The sequence below is a fragment of the Genypterus blacodes genome, unplaced genomic scaffold (genome assembly GCF_046128005.1).
Source record: "Genypterus blacodes isolate CSIRO-AG114 ecotype Tasmania unplaced genomic scaffold, CSIRO-AGI_Gbla_v1 ptg000017l_1, whole genome shotgun sequence".
NCBI lineage: Eukaryota > Metazoa > Chordata > Actinopteri > Ophidiiformes > Ophidiidae > Genypterus > Genypterus blacodes.
Window position 1 is genome coordinate 6,000,328 of NW_027466831.1, and position 19,750 is coordinate 6,020,077.

The 19,750-nt window shown below is 45.9% G+C and overlaps 1 protein-coding gene across 8 annotated transcripts in view; it reads left to right on the plus strand.

Moving 5' to 3' along the window:
- Positions 1–19,750, plus strand: part of LOC142990981 (semaphorin-3F-like) — a 108,430-nt gene that overhangs the window by 79,485 nt on the left and 9,195 nt on the right. For 7 of the 8 annotated variants that reach the window (XM_076140891.1, XM_076140890.1, XM_076140895.1 and 4 more), the window contains 8 exons: positions 10,282–10,442; positions 10,786–10,848; positions 11,399–11,518; positions 12,886–12,975; positions 14,446–14,539; positions 15,944–16,063; positions 16,247–16,386; positions 17,704–17,818. In XM_076140891.1, coding sequence (XP_075997006.1) covers positions 10,282–10,442; positions 10,786–10,848; positions 11,399–11,518; positions 12,886–12,975; positions 14,446–14,539; positions 15,944–16,063; positions 16,247–16,386; positions 17,704–17,818 — 903 coding nt within the window. The remainder of the gene's footprint in view (positions 1–10,281; positions 10,443–10,785; positions 10,849–11,398; positions 11,519–12,885; positions 12,976–14,445; positions 14,540–15,943; positions 16,064–16,246; positions 16,387–17,703; positions 17,819–19,750) is intronic. The other variant, XM_076140897.1, reaches the window with a different exon arrangement.

The window sequence follows — 19,750 nt, forward strand, 5'->3', positions numbered from 1 at the left end:
CAACGAGGCCGTTCTGGTCTCGTAGCTGTCGGTCTCCTCCAGCTGCAGGCACCCGCGGGACCCAGACAGCAGAGCCAAAGACGGCCGAGTGTCTCTCTGCTTCCCGATGCGTGGGGATTACGGGTCTGACTCGAGTTTGAGGCAGGTTAAGATAAGGAAGGCCAAAGGTAATGGGGCTCTTTCTTTAAGGGATTTTTGTGGATGATTCCCAAAATTCTCCTGCTAATGGTGGTGTGTGCACTCGCGACCTCCTCTGGCTTCTGCAGTAAAGCGTTCAGATGAATTTACCGTGCTAAATGTACTCAGGAAACCATGAGGTATGCATGTAACTGTGGCTAGACAGACACCATATAGCTGTGATTCATTGGTTCACAGGGTGTAGTAATTCATAGAGTGCATGTGGATGTGTGCTGAGCTGGAGATCTGGGCTGGGGAGCGTTAGAGTGATGGCAGGGAGGTTACAACCCTGCGCCCAGTGAGTCATTCCCGACCCACACACAAGCATACACAGACGCGCACTCTCCCTCTCTCTCTCTCTCTCTCTCGCTCTCCCTCTCTCCGTCTCGTATTTACCCCTGCTCCACACAGACTCATTGGGATTCTGAACAGGCCCTCCAGTAATGCCACTTTACCCCAGGCAATCCCTGTTTCCTGATTCCACTCAGGCTGAGGAGAGATAACCCTGACCCTCAGCTAATCCCAGATTAAACCAGAACATAAAGCGCTGCCACTGCTGCCCGGCAACCTCTGACCTCTGCATGTCTCCCGGCTCAGGCTGCAGCCCTGTTGACCAACGCTTAGAAAAACAGTTTTATCCAAGCACTAAACATGACGCATCACTGCCATTACTTTATGGCACAAATATCAATTCTTATCGAGAAAACATTTCTTCCATGATTGCACTTGATTTACGACAACAATCAGTCATGCAAGCGTAAACAGCAGGGACGTTTGCTGGAGAGCTGTGCAGGGATGGATGTGTGGGATGTGATCGGGGCAAAATCTGTCACTGTTGGGTTGGAGGTTGTTAATAAAACACATGTCCGCTAAAACTGAGTTGTGTTTGTGCAGATGTGTGTGATTACACCGAGACTCTCCTGGGAGGATCTCCTTTCCTACTAGTTCTCCACATTTCCCATCTACCTCAGCTGCATCTGTACTTTCATGTGTTTCTATCTGACTGAGAGGGAAAGGAATTGTGCTGGGTTGTTTGGGAGAAAGTGTGATACCAGCGCACGTCTGCTTTTTGTTGCAGTAGCACTGACTTTACCTTTGCTTTGAGGTTCTGGTTTGAGGTCTAGATTAAAAATAGAAAGAGCTTTGTGTTCTATAGTACGACGTCAGTTTCCATCATAGATCTGTCATCGCCTCTCCGCCATGTTGCTCACCCTGTGCTGTACTACAGGGCATCTGTCTGCTGTTACAAGATTTGCGATGAAGATGGAGACAAATATGTACCCTGCCCAATCGCAACCCCACCTCCTCCACCCCCACCACTCCGCCTCTCCATCAGCACGCCGGGTTTGGCAGGAAACAGGAGAGGAGGCTTAGGTGATGGGAGCCAGAGGCCCTGTGATAAGGCCATCTCCCGCATGAGAGCCCATCAGAGCTGACAGTGAATACAAATTGGTGCCATTAGGGTGGGGGGTGGGGCACTACAGTGGCTCCTAATTATAGAGCGGGTGAGCCCCCCTCCCGGGTCACTGGGGAAGCGCCTGGGTGGGCGGGTGCATTGGTAACGAGGTGATGATGGCGGTAAACAGCAAAGTGTCGCGCCTCGCATCGACACAGAACGTAGCTTCTAGATACAACGAGGTCTGAACTGCTGGTTAATGATGCATGGAATGGGAATGCATTTAGTACATCCATTATGACTGATGACATGTGACAAGAGAGGGTCTCACCTTTCCCCCAGTGAGGCGGCTCACAGCAACAGAATACAAACAACATGACATGAATACTCAAGAACGTTTGCTTTAATGGCCGCAGAAACAATTTGCTCTTTTCAAAATGACACCAGATCAAACAAAGCATTTACATGCACCAACAACAACTACTGTAAGTTCTTCTGCTATATGATGATGCTTTGGTTTGGTTCTGATCAGTGTTTGGTTCAGAATTGTAGTCAAAATAATGAATGAATGAAGATTTGGAAGTAATTTAAGTTGTGTTTATGCACCTTGACAGAGGCAAAGAGCACGGGCAATTTCTCTTTAAAGTCACATCATCTAGTATCTCTTATCTCAAAGTACAAGCCAGACGTACATTAAGAAGTTATTACATTGTTCTCTATTTTTGATATAGAGTCATAGTTTATATAATCATAACATTGAGTTAATTTCACAAAGTTTGTCGTCTGAAGGTTGAGCACAAACAGGGTTGGATGTGTAAGTAGTAGGCAGGTGTTTACTCAGGCATGCTGGGTTATGTGTGTGTTTCCTCTCTTACTGCCTGACGCTTCGCCAACACACACACACACACTTGGAGAGGATGCGGTCTAGCTTTAACCGCGTGACTGAGAACACATCACAAAGGGTCGCCGTGTCGATGTGGGCCCGACTCTTTAGCGTCATTGCCTGGGTCAGATGGTATCTCCTCCTGCCCGTGGATCTTATGGAGTTCTGCTGAGTGATGCACGCGTATCTGATGTGACACAGTGGCCGAGGTGCTGACCGCTTTTATTATCCTCCATCCCACAGAGTGACTAAGCCGAGGCGGGCAGCTGCTGTGTTCCCATGCTGTTATCGTTCCCTTTCATTTAGCACCGTAGCCAACCACCTACCAGTCCCCAGTAATCACACCAGCATTCTTCTACTACTGTGTCACTTCTCTGCTGGCTTTGAAGCGTGCAGCTTACACAAACCCAAATAACTCACGTTAATGTTTGACACGAAGACAAGTTGTGTTGAATGAAGCCGTCGAAGGAGAGTAGAGGAAAAGCACGGTGGGCCCAGGGAGCCGCTGATTTGAAGTGACTCTGCTAACAAGTGGAAAGAGACACAAAGGAGATATCAGAGGGCACACGCAGGTCCAAATCCTGGAGAGGGTGCCCTAATCTCCAATTGAACATGTCAGTGTGCACAGCGATTGCCCTCATTAGATCTTTATCCTACAATCACAGGAAATCACTGTGAGAATGTTGTGTTAGATTACGATAATGGAAAACCACAACTGCTCTCAGATACCGGCGTCTGGATGAGCGCCCGCCTCCAGTGCAATTATGTACAAAATAAATCTGACTCTGGGATTCTTGTGCCACTTTTTGTGAAGTGTCTATAAAGGGGGTGTGCAAGAGGCATTTGCATGTGTTGTTTTTACAGCTTTGTCGGGACACTCGGTAGTAAGGTGTAAATTCATTTACACCCAAAAGTTAAATGTCACACACCGCTGACAGCATGTCAATATTTAAACATTTAAGGCGCTGCCTAGAGAGTCGACTGAAAGCCCAAACAAAGACCTTTTTGCTCTGGTTTCTGCTCTTCTATTGGCATATTTACAATAGAGGCCGTGTTGCATTTTGGGCCGAGAGAAGACAGAATGACGACAGTGATCCCTGATTACATGGCAGATAGCAGCTGTCTGGCCGCTCAGCCTCAGCTCTGATTCCCAGCTTCAGCGCCACTTCCTCAGCAAATATAGCATTCACCAGAAGTCTTGCAGAACTCTTAGACCTGTGGCATTGTTGAACAGTGACAGAACTGCGATGTGGGCAACATTGCAAGTTTCCCAAATAAGTCTGAATCCATTTTACCTTGGGCTCCGTTTACCTTCATTACCTGGACGTTTCCTCCTCTCCATTGACGACATTCAAAATATTTGGCCAGGAGTTCTGACAAGTGTTGCCTTTGATGTGTGAGAGCACCCCACGCACACACACCTCTCCTGCCCCCCTTTAACACCCTAATTATCACTCCTGCCACTCCAGTGTGTGAACTCACACACCTCTATCTGACAGGTTGGAAACTGCCTTAGGACAGTGCTCAGGTAGTGCAGTGTGTTTGTGATGTGCCCAGGGCCAACAGGATATGTAGTGAATTGAATTTGCATGTTTTAGCTGAAATCATGAAAACTTTGTGTTACTGTTAAACCAACAACCAACCAACCAACCATCCACCCATCCATTATACATCCATCGTCCATCATTCATTCTTTGGACTTGCTTATCCTATGCAGGGATGTTGTTGTTGTTGATGTATTTTTCTAAGCCTTAATTTGGTTTCCATTCATTTTTTTGTGTGGTATTGAAATTAGCAGGGTTTGGGTTAGCAGACTCTTGGACCTTGCTCAAGTGATTGTTGCTGCACGTAATTCAGCCACACCAAATGAAATAGAGAGCCATTAATCCTGCAGGTGATTTGCTCTGCCCTTCTTGTTCAGAATCAGAACCAAAACACCACAAACCTCTTCTCCTTCCGCCCCCATCCCCCAACTCTCCCCGCCCTCGCTGGTATTCCACACTGACTTGGGTCAGCTTCAAGCAGCAACACGCTCTGCAACATCATTGGCAGGGGCTTGCACTTTTTAATTCATCCAATTTGAAACCAGAGAACTATGTAGTGAGGTTGAAAACCCACATCACTGCCATGTGAGCTGGTGTTGTCTGCGCTGTCGTACGCCACCGGAGTGTGTTTACCTTCCCCTTTATTTTCCCCTTACTCGCTCCATGTTATGTTTAAACATTCACTTCTCAGTTTTCCATGATCCAGTCGTTTGCCTGATGCTTCATGTAGATATGCCAGGAAGGTTAGAAGAGCAGGGCGGGCGGGGCGGACCCTAAAGTCGTGCGTGATGCTGGGATCTTTCCTTAATGAGAGGAAGTTCTAATGTTACTGAAGCACAGCGCAGAGAAGGATGCATTAACAGCTGAATATGATACACAAAATCCAGTCTCCTTTTTCCCTTGTGTCACAGTATGGTGGGAAATCATTCCATATAAGACAGCATTACCCAGTGTGCATTTATATTACTGGAGATGTGATCTTCAGAGTGAACTGCATGTCGGTGAGCTGCGTTTTCCTGTCAAAACATATTTCCAAAGTAAACTTGGCCCCGTTGGCTATTAATTTAAGATGGAGAGATTTGCTTTAACGTGCAGGCCTGCAGCCCGGAGATCACCGTCAGCAGCCAAGTCCTCCTCCCGGGAGGAAGACGGCTGGCTCAGTTTGATACCACGTTGCTCAATCAACAAGGCAAGTTGATAAATATGCTGACTTTGGGTCTGAGGGTGTTAATGGGGCTGCTTGACACATCCTCAGGTCTACCAACACGCAGTCACAAATACGTTTTGAGTCTCAATCTCAATCTCTCTTCAATCAATTCAACCAACGCAATGAAAACCTGTTTCAAAGTAAATCACTTGTGTATATTTGGCATTCTGGTGCTTTCTTTTCTGTGTTGATCTGACAAACACAGCATCTTCACCATGCTGTCAAATGGAAGCTCTGGACAGATGAACAAAAACTGTCTGTAACTTAAGTCTTCCTGACTTTGTGAAAGATCATTGTGGGAGACTTCTGAGATTTCTCATTCTGACAAAATCGCACCTGTGAGTAGACTTTAAAAATCTGTAATAAATCAATATGATGAGCGTGTGACCAGCTGCTTCCACACACACAGGGAGGCAGGGAACTGTGTAATGCCTGGAAATTAAATAATGAAGGAGAGAGGGGAGAGCAAAGAAAGACATCCCACAACATTCCAACAGTGATGATCAATTTCTGCCATCCTACTCAGGAACACCCCAAATACATGTGTGGCCCTTTAATCGCAGTATATTTCTTCATCCATTTTTTTTGTAATTGTAAATGGATCTCCATTGCACAAGAGGAAAATAATTACATTACTCATTACTTCTGTGTTACTTTCTTGAAGTCCCACCATTCCATTCTGACAGGTGTTGTCATTGCAGTACAAACACACACACACACACAGGCAGAGTATCCCTTCATCGTGTAGCTGGAAAGATGATCTTCACGCTCTGTGGATGATGCGGTCGTGTTTTCCACATTTTGTAACGTTGCTTGTGTAGTTTGGTGTCACACAGAGGCGACTCTCACCTGGACACATTTTACACTCAGGGATCTTTATCTTTATGGCGTTCTTATCTTTGTAAGTGGGTGTTTGGCTCCAACACTGAGTTCAGCCATGGTGTGTTTACAGGGATTATGACAGCTTTCAGTCCATAGGGAGTTCCATGAGTGTGTGTTCACGCAGACCATCAATGTTTGCTGTATCAGAGGTTTTTGAAAACTTTTTGAAAGCAATTTTAAAACACACCTTTTTCTCAAACTATCTAACTGTACGCTGGTAATACTGTAAGCCAGCTATTATATCTAGAACAATTATTGGCCATAACTTAATGATCATCTATCACTGTTAGAATACTCAGACGTGGTTATCAATACTATAACTGCACCTGTTGTCCTTAATGGGCTTAAACAATTAGATTTCTTTCTCGTGGCTTTATTGACATTCTTAACTGTGCAGACTTTTCAACTTGTTATTGATTCACAGCTCTTTGTTCGTCAGCAGAATTAATTTGGCTGTGTTGTTTTCTTCTAGGGATATCGATCTGCTTTTGCTTTCTAGCCCGTAAACACAAAAACATGCCAGAACCGCGAGGTGATCGTCTTGGCTCGTGTGTCTGGCAGCACCGACCAGCTCACATCCACTCTCTGTCATGCTCTCATTCTTGTCTTTCTCTCAATGCAACTTTTAAGTGAGTTGGCTGAGATGCTGACATTAAGATATAATGTTTTCAGGCGTCATCTTACCCAACTCTCTGTCCTCAAACACTGAGAGAAACCTTCCTGGCAGCCGCAGCAGAGTGTTAAGTTGTGGGAACTGGCAGCGGGCTGTGTGAGGCAGGAGTGCCTGGAGATGTGGGGAGAGAGGAGAGGATTGTCCATGTTCAGCAGACTGAATAGGACAGAAGCCTGAGCTCTGGCTCCTGCATGATCGCTTGCCCTTCTACTACATGTGTACCACTAGTCTACATGAATGAGTAAAAATAGGGGAAGTAGGCGAGCGTTCTCATTCACCCACGACGACTTCTTGTTGGCGTGCGAGCATTGGTGTACCAGTGTAAGAACGTAAGCGAATGAGTGATGGAGAGACATTAAGTGTAAGGATCAGGTTCCCTTACCGGCTTACTTTCTCCTCTAATAGAGCCACTGCCATTCCACAGGGGGAAGTGGTGCGTTCCCGAAAACAAAGCCCCCCTCTGTGTGTGCGGACCCCCCAGAGTGAACCTAAATCCTACACGCAGTAATGGTCTACTTTAAGAGTTTATCTGGCTCTAATAGACACACTCGCACACTGCTCCCAGACTTTAAATCTCCAAAATGCTGTCATGCCTTAAAGCAGCTGACAAATTGACAGTAGTTGGGCCACTCTGAGCCCCTGCGCTTCAAAATGTGTAAACTCCTTCTGTGTGTGTGTAGTGCAAACAGTACAAGTTGGACCAGTTGGAGAAAAAAAAATCTGCGTTGTGTTTCGGAAATCTTCTTTCTTTTATCTTCTTCTTTCCTTAATCTTATTGACACCATATCATTATCAGACTCCATAGCACCATACAAGTTAACTCTGAATGATAAGGTTTTGAGTGTTGACTTTACTGATTGTTGTGTTTTTGGTCTTGTTTGTGAATCGTGGCCATTATATAAGCACGATAATACACTTTGTCGTGTCCTTTATTTCTGCACATTGCTCCTTTTGGTGTGAATCATTCTTTATCTCTCTCTCACACACACACACACACACACACACACACATGCCCTCCCTCTTCCTGGAGCCTCTGCGCCTCACTGATTTGTAGCTGAGTGTGTTTGCCTCGGCCTCGGTCTCGGTCCAGGGACCTGCTGGGCTCGCTTCCACAGGTGGCCTGACCTCTGAAGCAGCGCAGCGGCCGAGCTCGGTCTGCCGCCATTATGCTTCCTCAATTAACATTTCGGCAGAGCAGAGTTCCATTTTGCTCCTGACCAAGGAGATGTTTGACTTTGGGAATAAAGCAGAAAGAGGGCAGAGGAACTGGAATGTTTGTCTACTGGAGTTCCATCCCATGGTGAGATTCTGAGTTTGATCTGCCCACTTTGTTGGAGTGTATGTTACCATTGGTGGTTGTATATGAAGTGTGAGGAGAGAAGCCCCATCAGAGTCCATTACTTTGCTGTGACATAGCATTGTGACATGTCGTGGTGTATATTAAGATTATTCCATGATAAGGAGATTGGATTACATGTGTTTTTAGGCTTGTGAATGTAAAGCTCCCTGTAGGGTGTGTTGTTGCTATGGAGCGTTCACATTCCCTCCTCAGCTGACAGATGGTCCCATCCAGCAACTCTCTGACAACAAACATACACCCAGGAGTTGCTGACAACCTGCCTCAGGAAGGGCTTTGACTGCCCTTCGGAATGCGTGTGTGTGTGTGTGTGTATATGTGTATATGCACATGGCTTTCCTATCCGGTGTGTAGTACAGATACACACATACATAAACACAGCACATTGCTGAAGCGTATTGGGACTAATCATTCAGCTGAAGTCTCAAACACAAATAATCACAGGGTTAAACCACATGTTGCAGCTCCTCTGACAGCTGTCAATCTCCCCGCTGACCTGTAAACAGACCTTTGGTGGGCACGGTTATTAAATCAAACTGTACAAATATAGCAAATCTAATGCTATCAATCTTTGCTTATTGACGTAACCCGGCGTTAAATTTAGATCTGGCTTGGAAGGACGGGTAATATCCGATTCCACGGGGAGAATGTTTAAAAAGGTCTTTAGATGGTGTTTATTTTAAGGTCCTATGCTCGACATGTTGATTGCGTTGCACACTTCGGAGTCCAGACTTCCTCCTCAGAACCTCCCAGAATGTTTCAAACACATGACCACACATACCTGCTTATGAAAACAGCCTGAACACATATATGGTTATTTATCAATGGCCCGAAACCTTATTTTTAAATGTCTGGGGCCTGACACCCAACATTGGCTTCATTCCTCCTTTCCTTCCTTTCCCTTTTACTCTGGCGCTATACTGTTTTAATATATAACATATAAATAGTGAATAGTGTGTTTGACAGTTTATCCTTGGTTTCCCTCAACCACATTTTGGGTGCTGAAACGACAAAAAGTAGCTATGGGGTATCCTCCAAGAGTGATTCCCTGTTTCAGTTTCCTGTAAGGTAAATAGTAGAAATGGGAATTTCCCAACTGTCGGCGTCAAACCTCTGTGTTTGTCTAACAATATGTAAATGCCACCTTGTAATGCCTTTCCCCTATAGATAGCGGAGGAGCGTGTTTGCTTATGGTGTGGCACGGAGCCTGTGCGTTGCCTTGGCGGTGGCCTCCCTGTACGTGGTTGCTGAACCCAGAAGAACATATCAAACAAACGCTTCAGCGCAGTGCTGTAGGGAGATTGTGTTACTCTCGACATGAGCGGACGTGTCAAAGGCGCAAAACTCTCTGCTGACCTTGAAATAGCTGAGAGAGCCTCTGTCTCTCTGTCGTGGATGGAGAGGAGTGTAAACCCACGTACACTCACTTTACACATCTTAGGCTGGCAAACAATGTACACGGTGTAAATGAATAGTTGTATCCTTAAGCACAACTACATCGCTTTGTTGCTCAGATGTTTGTACCTGACATTTGGTTTTGATCTATCACATCTAGATTGATATTCCTGATTTTTTTGGGAATATCCTCAATATTTCCCAGAGGTGCCGGTTGTTGATGTTGCTGTATTGGAAAGAGATTACGTAACACCTAACCTTGCTCCAAGTCTTCCATTATCGAAAAGTCATTCGTCGGTGCGGTCTTGGACTCCAGCGTCTCGTCATGTTATTCTCCCAGGGTGACAGGGAAAATGGCTGGGAATTCATTTATAACTTGTGGCTCTTTCCTTAAAGCCCCAGTTATGTGTACCGCTCTTCAGCCAAGATACAGAAATGATGAGAGACTTTTTCTCGCAGGCCCTCTGATCCACTCACAGGCGGCATTAAGCCGTCAACACCGTGACACAGACACTCGGCAGCACTTGTCTCTAATCTGTGGTATCATATTACCACAGCGATGGTGGAAAACCATCAGATAATTCCAGTGGACGCACAGGAGTGGCACCAGGAATGTGTCAGTTGTGCATACATGTGTGTGTGAAAAAATATGTGTGTGAACCACAGCTGTCATTAATGCTTTTGTATCTCTCTCTCCCTCCCCCTCTCTCTCTCTCTCTCTCTCTCTCTCTCTCTCTCTCTCTCTCTCTCTCTCTCTCTCCGTACAGAGTTGAGAACTACCGGCACAGCTCATCACTTCGCTTACATCCTCAACACCACCGACTACCGGATCCTGCGTATGGATGAGGACCACGACCGGATGTATGTGGGCAGCAAGGACCACATCCTGTCCCTGGACCTCCACGACATCAACAAGGACCCGCATATTGTAAGGCCCCATGTTCCACCTTTGGGCCCTCAAATGGGCGTTTGCAGTGGAACAAAGCCAGCGTGTTTACATCAGCACTTCATCCGGATTCCTTAAGAGCCAAATGTTCTGTTTTATTCCCCCAGCAGCAGCCATTTTGATTATCCCACATCTAGTTTGTGTTGGAGTTCAGTTTTCTCTTCAATAAATGACTGTAATTGGGTTATCACAGCCCCCAGAGGACTCATAGTAGCCTGGGTGGATATCCCTTTGGCAATCTTAGGCCCAGAAGAATCCTATAAACGTCAATGATGTATAACATTTTGGATTTGAACCAGAAAATGTCCTATGTTCCCACTTGTAGATCCACTGGCCAGTGTCCGAACGCAGAAGGATGGAGTGCCTCGTGAGTGGGAAGGACGCCAATGTAAGTACGCCCGTTGACAGCAGCGCGACCATGGCAGTGTTCAGCTGATTTTCATACCTTAGTCACGGAAAGATGTATTCAACTGTAAAACGACGCATCATTTCATACCTACATGCCCTAAAATAGATGATTGTGAATGTTGAAGTGATTTTAATGTGGAGGAACCTGCCTTGGCCTTGTAAAATTGTCGGTTCACCTTCTGTTGGTCCAGCTAGACAGGAGTGAAATAGACCGGAGAAGTCTCGCCGCCCGCCTCATAGCTAGACAGAGGAGTGGAGCACAACAGCACAGAGTTTGATAGATCGTCCCAATACAGTCGTACAACATTACTGCTTTGTTTTCGAGGGTCAGCTCAGTTAAGATTCAATCAAGTTTCCATTCATCACTCGGGTGAGGTCACTGCAAATTTGCTGGACGCATACAAGCCAAAACAGATTTATCTTCCATAATTGCTCTCAATGGCTTTTTTTTCTCTTTTTTTGTAGTTCTTCTGTTGTTATTGTGATATTTCACAATAATGTTTCATTTTCTCCTGTCGCCCTTTCTCTAGGAGGAGTGTGCGAACTTCATCCGTCTGGTGGAGCCGTGGAATCGCACTCAGCTGTACGTCTGTGGGACAGGAGCTTACAACCCTGTCTGTACCTTTGTCAACCGCGGACGCAAACCACAGGTTCGAAGACATTTCTCAGAATAAATGATCAATTAATGAATCTTCCACACTGGAAACCTAGCTAGCGTTCTCCATTGCCATAGAAACTTCATCTCTTCTTCTTTATCTCACACCACTACTTCCTACTGGCATTCCAGCCTCCTTACGCTTGGTGCACTTTATGATGATTTCCCTCCATCATTAAGCGCGTTCATGACACCATATCACCGCGTCTGGCAAAGCAGCCTGAGCCGCCTCACCTGCACACAGCTGTCGTCCCCTGTGTGCCGTAGTCATAGCTCCTCTGTTTAGTCTCAGCTTTTAATGGGACCTCTTGAATTTCCTCCACCTACCTTGTCATACTTCCCTTTTTCAACACCCCACTCTTCTTTAAATATCACACTTGTATCCCGATGGCAACCATGGGACTTTTTTTTTTAAAGGGGATAAATAAAAAGTAAATTTCCCACCGGAGTCTCCCTCAGGGTCACAGACTGCTGCAGAGAAGTTGTAATAGTGAGAATTCCTTGCATGACTCCCCTGCTACACATGTTTCTTACATGACCCCTCACTAACGAAGGGCTTCCATCCATCCATTCACTCACCCACCCATCCATCCACCCCTTCATCCATCCATCCAGGCCACCCGCCAGCCTCCGCCATGTGAGTCGTTGGGTAATTGGGAGTTGGAGTTCCCATTATGGGGTGCCAGTGGAATGTTCCAGTTCTAGTCCATTAATGAGAGCGGGCTGTTACTTTCCCCATCACGCTGAAGAGACAGACCCCGGTGGTCCCGCGAGAGTCTCTCCCAGCTGGGCTGCAGAAGTTAACTATGATTGCAAAAACATAAATTGATAAACCCTTCACATAGTTAGTTATTCCTTAAAAAATGGATGAGGTTGGAGGAAAACTGGATAACTTTGGTCCAATCACAAGCCAGATAACGAGAACAACTTCTTAATGCAATCACGTCAACGGATACAAAGAGCATTTTAAAGCAATTTCTCTTTGGCAGTTTCCAAAATATCTAAAGTGCACAAAGCATGAACCTTTTAGCTTTAGTTCAAACTGTAATGGACAAATGTTTTGCTTTGGCAGCAGCCTCCAGGGGAATGTATACACACCATACTGAGACTTTATTGACTCAACCATAGAGAGCTAACATTGTTGCCTTTTGCACCATCTGGTCTAGTAGAGCTACGATCCTCCCTTTCCAGCTTTGCACACACATGCACACACTTACATTATCTCAGCAACAGTGGAGATTTTCCTCATCACGACTGTAAATCAGGACAGGTTTTGTGACAGCCTAAGCACGCAGATGGAAGTCGGGGATCTTCCTATTCAGCGGTGTGATACTCAGACTGTGTTGCTGTATCCCGTTTTAGACGTCCATGTATCTGCAGATGGCCCAGGCCAGAGGACGGGCCAGCCGCGCAGCCGAACCCAACGCGGTGCACGAGACACTTGGACTTAAGGTGCGATGTGGGCCCCTTTCTGCACCGCTTCCCCTAGTCTTCATCACCAGCATGCTGCTCTCTCTTTGTGTCTGAAGCACATTTGTCAACACCGTCTTCATCTTTTCCATTATTTGTTTGGCACACATCTGTTCCAGTCTTGTGCGGTTTTGGAATTGCTGATAATTTCCCGTCACATCAGTGTCTTCACATGTTACAGTTGTGCTTTGCATTTGTGCTGAGTGCTAGATCTTGCATGAGAGGTGGGGCTATGAAGTGGTGTGAGTTATTCCAAATTCTGCATTAATCTAGCAGTGACCCTGAACCACAGATACCTGAATCTGTCGTCACACTTATCTGAGAGCATGCAGGATGTCCCACCCGTCACTCCTTCACCCCTCCAGGCCCTCCACCTTCCACAGGAATGTGGCTTAGTCTCTCCCACAGTGGCGGCAGGGCTAGTCAGCATCTGACCCACTCCCACAGCAGGCTGTGTTGGCCCAGAGCAAACACCGGCCATCTGTAGCCAACTAGCCAAGCAGCGAAGGAAATAAAAGAACCGCATAGCTGAACATGACGCCAGTGTTTGAGCTCTCCAACCACTTTGCAACTCAAAAAAAGGACTTTTGAAGGACATAGGGACTGTAGTCTCAGTGTGATGCAGCCAGTATTTAATGACAGAGCAGCATTATAAATCTTGATTGTATTATGATGCAGGTCAGGATCCTAATGCAGGTTCAACTTTAAAGCAAAAATTAAAAACCGAAAACAATATTTGTTAGGATATTTGTGATCATTTGCATTTGTCAGCATCTGGCATGGCTGGGAGTAAGCTGCTAACACTTTGTTATTTGCATGTGTGCGTGACTTTAATCAAAGGATGCATGTACGACTCAATGAAGAAGAGTTTGGCACAGAACCTTAACCTCACCCCTGCTACGGTGCTGACGGACAAGGACAGAGACGTCTGCCTCTCTCTCCGTGTTCCCGCTGGGAGAGGCAGGGCTGCGGGACGTGTCGTTGCATGCTACTTATTCATTTCCCCCACTCTCGTGCAGAAATTCCTGCCAATCACATTTCAATGCCTGCGTGCAGGGATGCCATAAGCAGTGATCATCAGTCATCCAGCTTCCATCCCAGGCTTGTTTTCACTGTTCTGGATTACAGGTGTCAGCAGTGTACTTGCACAGCCATAGGCAACCAGGAAGCTGAGATATTTGGCATGCAGCTTATTAAGTGCAGAGAAGCAGCCGATGGCACCCTGCATTCTGCAGTAGAGTGGCATGGAGATGGATTAAAAATTTCCGGGTTTCTCTGCATGTATTTTTCTGTATGAACGTACGCTCATTATTCTAATACTTCATCCTCCATCGGAATTTATAGGTCCCACAGGAGTCAGAGGGAGCACATGTGCTGCCTCATTTCCCCCCACACAAGGGAATCACAATGACATGATGAAGAGGGATGAATTTATTGCCATTTCCATTTCAGGAAGAAATCTTCCATTTGGAGCCAGGAAGAGTGGAATCTGGGAAGGGAAAGTGCTCCTACGACCCCAAGCTCAACAGCGTGTCGGCTTTGATCAGTGAGTACCTGCAGAGTTAGGTCACCAGAGCCAGTAGGCAGTGGTGAGGGTTACAGTAGATACAGTGAAGTGGAACCCAACCCATTGTAGCTCCATTGTACCAGTAGCAAACCGGAACTCTTCTCTCATTGCAAATGGATTTCTCATCATTTCCCTCTTTCTCTTCCCATTAATTTATTCACTTTTTGGAAAACCTTTATAAAAATGAACAACTTGTGTTCCACCTTTCTTTATTTGGGTCTGTTTATAAGCAGGTTATCCCCTAAATAAGAGATTAAAGAAAGAATTAAATAGGATTCTCTTTGCGTATGTGTTTAATTTTGGATTAACAATCGTGAGAAAGGTCAAGGAATCAAACCGGCAACAAACTCACAGCTGCTGCTTGTATATGACGATCTACTTCAATCCACTCTGCACATTCCCTCCTTTACTATCACGTTTAAGTACATTTGCCTGTACATGTTTGATCTGGACATTGTCGTTTGTGCTGTCTTGCTGTTGTCCTCTGTCCTGGCGCTCAAGGTCAGTCAGTCAGACCCAGGCTGCACAGTTGCCACCAGTGAAAGGCGATCTTCGCTCTGTGGGGTGAGACAGTGGGTGATAATCGCCGGCGCTGTTTTCCCACATTAGCACAGTGCCAGCTGACCAGTATGAAATCAGTACAGTCATCCAAGATGGATTTACCTCCCGCCTCCACCAGTTAGCATCATACAAGGGACACAGTGTTGGTGTTGATAAGGATGAAGAACCCTTTGTCATCACAATAGATTTAACATTGACTGCTCGTACCCTTCAGACCCAAATCGCCCCTGAAGATTATAATGATGTATCGTCCATCTCCATATGTATTGGTGCTGACGACCGTGACATTGGAGGAATGGTGGGAGGATGGTGTTGTTGTGTGTCCTCCGTCCTGCCTCCCGCTGTCCCCTGACCCCATCACTTAGAGCTTTGACAGTCCACATGCTGGGACACCTGCTCTTCCAAAGGGGCCCTTACAACAACTGGAGGACCATCACCTTCCCAGCGTGCTGTTTAACAAGACTGTTGGCGTTGTCAGTCTGTGTGCACGGATGTGAAAGTATTTTATGCCTTTTAAAGAGAACGTGTGAACCCTTTTACGATGACATGTATGTTGAGTTACAGTCTCATTCAGACATCTGCGGGTTGGTGATGATTTAAGGCACTTTCTCAGCCAAATGAAAGAAATGAATTAAGAACCTTTTTACATCTAAAGTATGTAGAGTAGGAAGTTCATGATTCCGACCACATTCTCTAAAGTCATTGCCGGTCTCTTGTACCTACTGTTCTACATCTTGGGTTCTACCACTGCCAGGGATTGGATGGTACGGTATGAAACAAAAGGAATCCCGCTTAACTGAACCTTTTCCGTCTGTTTTTCAGATGGTGAACTCTACGCTGGGGTCTACGTTGACTTTATGGGGACGGACTCTGCCATCTTCCGTACTTTAGGGACAAAAACTGCCATGCGAACGGATCAGTACAACTCCAGATGGTTAAATGGTAAATGTCCTATTCGACACCCAAATGATGCAGTTTGTAGAGATCCAAATATGGTCGCAGATGTGTAAGAGGAATATAAACACACTAGACCACAATGTGTGTATATGTTTGGATGAATTATCTATGTAAGTGCTGAGACCTTCCTTCTTTAAGCGCACATCTTACCATCTCTCCTCCGCACAGATCCCACTTTTATCCACGTTCATCTAATCCCCGACAGCGCCGAGAGAAACGACGACAAGCTTTACTTCTTCTTCCGAGAGAAGTCCTCCGAGATGGGCCAGACTCCTGTGACGCAGTCGCGCATTGGACGCATCTGCCTGGTGTGTACACAGCGATGAGTGTGTGTGTTTTTCAGGAGTGTAAACATAACGAGAAGAAAAACCCGCATCTGTATGAAAACGGGCCGGAGCCATCTGAGGCAAATCGCCCGCCGTGTTTGAATGTTTATGGGCGTACAACTTGTGTTTGGCCAACGCTGACATGCCGGAATCCACATGTGTCTTTAACCTTCCTGTCTACAATACATCCCTCTGTCTGTCAGGCTGTCCTCTGGCCTCTGACCCTGTGACCTTTTGACCTCTGCTTCCCAGCAGTCCTAAAACACTTGGAGCTTGTAGTGTACACAGTAGCATTGACTCAATAAAACTCTTTTCCTCAGTTAAAATAGACTTATTTAACAAAAAAAACCTCTCTGCCCTCCAAATACAAATTAAGCTGAACAACAAAAACAAACAGGAGCAAATGTTTTGGTCTCTGGAGATTAAACTTGTGCATGTGGTGCGTCTCCCTCAGCTTGGCCTCTCCACACTGAAAGCATAGCGTTTACCCAGTGTGTCTGTGCGTGTGTGTGTCTGTGAGCATTAAAGCAAGGGTGTATGCACGCATGTGAGTGAGAAAGTATTGCGAGTGCGCGTTCGATGCCTCAGCTGTTGGCCGTTGTATTTATTTGAGGGGGTCAGGCGCTGACCCGGCACACAAACACTCATCCCCCTCTCAGTGGGCTCTGCCGCGGCCCCCGGGGACCCCCGTCCTGTCATTCTTACTTTGCCACACATCTGGATACTCTTACTGCCATTCACTTCCACATGCTTTCCACTGGAAATATACTCAACCGTGTGTACTGTAATTATAGCAGAAATTATCAAAACATTTCAATTCCCCAAATGGGTTTCATCAGAAGTGCATGAAGAATGAGAAACATTTCCAGGCTTACCACCACCCTTCACCCTTTACAGACCATATATATGCATAATAAACTGTCCACTGATAAATGAGCCATAATGTGCTGCTGAATATTGCTGATCATCTATTGGTCTCAGCTCTGTCTTACTGGGATGGATTCTGGCTTCACTCCACCACAGATGGAAGAGTGGAAATAGGAATGGATGCTTTTTAACGTCTCAACGTCCCCTAACAGCTAGCCAGCACAATACCCCGTCTCACACACACACACACACACACACACACACACACACACACACACACACACACACACCCTCCTTTGCACACCCCAGCTTTGGAAACAGGATCCAGTATGTATATTGCGTGTGGGCGGCTCCACCTGGGTTTGTTTTTGGAGGACGTTCATGTGATTGTATGATTGAGAAAGTGTCTGTGTGTGTCTGTCCCCCTCCCAGAATGACGATGGAGGCCACTGCTGTCTGGTCAACAAGTGGAGCACCTTCCTGAAAGCCAGGCTCATCTGCTCGGTGCCGGGGGCCGACGGCATGGAGACGCACTTCGATGAGCTCAGTGAGTAAAAAAGCTTCCAGCTCAAGCAACCCCAAGGTCCCGCCCACTGTTTTCACTTAAAGTGATAATCTGCATATACGATAGGTTTGCAGGATGGGGGTGGTGGGTGTTGTAAACACGTCCCAGGGATCACTTGTCAATCAAATACTGATGCCAGCACTGTGATGTCTTTTCCCTGATCGCTTCCATTTTATGTTGACATCTGAGTAGGTGGGGGGTTCTTTGTCAGTTCAGTCAAGACCATCACTCACTGGCTGTTTCAAAGGCAGTAGCAAAGAAGACATTGATTGATTGCAGGTTAATAATAATGCACATAATGTACATAAAAATGCAGGCTTTGCAGACTTTTACACTCGTTTGTATGGTGCCATTTCCTGGATCCTTTATTTACACTATATGTCATAACCCAATATGAGCTATTTGATATCACAGGCCGTGCTGTTATATCAATCTGGCTCAGTGTTTCCAAAGCATCTTTTTAAGTGTTTTCTTTTATCAGCCAAGAACTTTTGTTACTCAATATTCTTGGGAAAATAGACATTTAGTGTTGATCACTTTAATCATTAATCATTTTATGACAGTTTGTATCATATGGCTTGAAATAAGATGTCATTTATTTCAGACATATTCATTTTCATATTGCTGTCATACGTGATCGTATATGAAATATTATGTGTTAAGCAGTGGACTGTAGGATCTGTTTCCATACGGCGCTGTAATGCGAATCACACACATAATCTCTGCACTGGACTTGTCATTTTCATTTGGGACGTCTTCAACAAAAGGCGCCGTTCTTTTTGGATTTAAAGTGTAAGGTGTCCCCCCTCCCCTGTCCTGTATGGAGCTTATGTGAGGAGCAGATCGGATCACCAGGCGGGAATGTCAGGACTATTACCCTGTCCAGAGGAAGCTCCGGCTCGTTCTGTGTCACTGCTTTAAAATGGAGCCAAAGAGTGATAAGCGTCTGCTCCACCAGGCTATTGTTGCCCTGAAGAATGTGAAGCGCCACACGTGTTCACTCTGATGATGCTTCCTTGTCTTTTTGTCTCACTGACACATTCTTTCCTTTTATCTCAACATGCACGCAGTTGCTTAAGCGTTTTGTTTTTGCAGGCGACATTTACTTTGTCCCCAGTTGAACGACTATAAAAATGATAGATGATTAATTCTGCTTATGCGAACAATTATCACACACTTAAAAACACGGCAGCCTTTTCATTCGTTGGTGCTGTGTGTGTGTGTGTGTGTGTGTGTGTGTGTGTGTGTGTGCGTGTGTGTGTGTGTGTGTGCTGTACAGCCTCTTCACCTAAATGACGCAAAAGGGTTTTTCTGAGTGTGGAATGGGCCCAATGTGAGCTTTGTGTCTTTATTGGTCAGGTTGACACAGGCGTGCGGTGGAGAGTGTGTTGGAGCCTCATCAGTGGCCGGTGTGTGATCGTGCTTGAAGGCAGCAGTACATGTGTAGAGGGACGAGCCAGCGCAGGAGTGGCAAAACCTGTGAGCGCATCGTAAAACTTGGCATTGAATTGACAGCCTGTTTATAAAGAGTCTTTATCTTTCAAGAGAAATGGGGAGATTTTATGATTTCACAGGGGCTAAAGGGTCGATACTGGGGTCGGAGGTTAGAGGTACCAGAGCAAAGCGTTGGTCACATAGTGGTATTGAGTTTCGGCACACAGCCCTGGTCAGCAGCCTGAGTTTACACATGTGTATGGGTGTAGTATGGAGGTACTGTGTGTGTATTTCATGGCACAGTTGAAGTTTGCATCAAGCCAGGACAGGTTTCAGTCAACCACGCTTCCTCTCTTTTAAGACTTTTAATAAAAAGGCGAGTCTGAGGAGTTTGTTGAAACGTCCCGAGCAGCTGCGTCTCTGCTGCGGTCATCTGTACAATCACATTATGGCAGAGAATGACTGAGAAGAGTTAAGCCC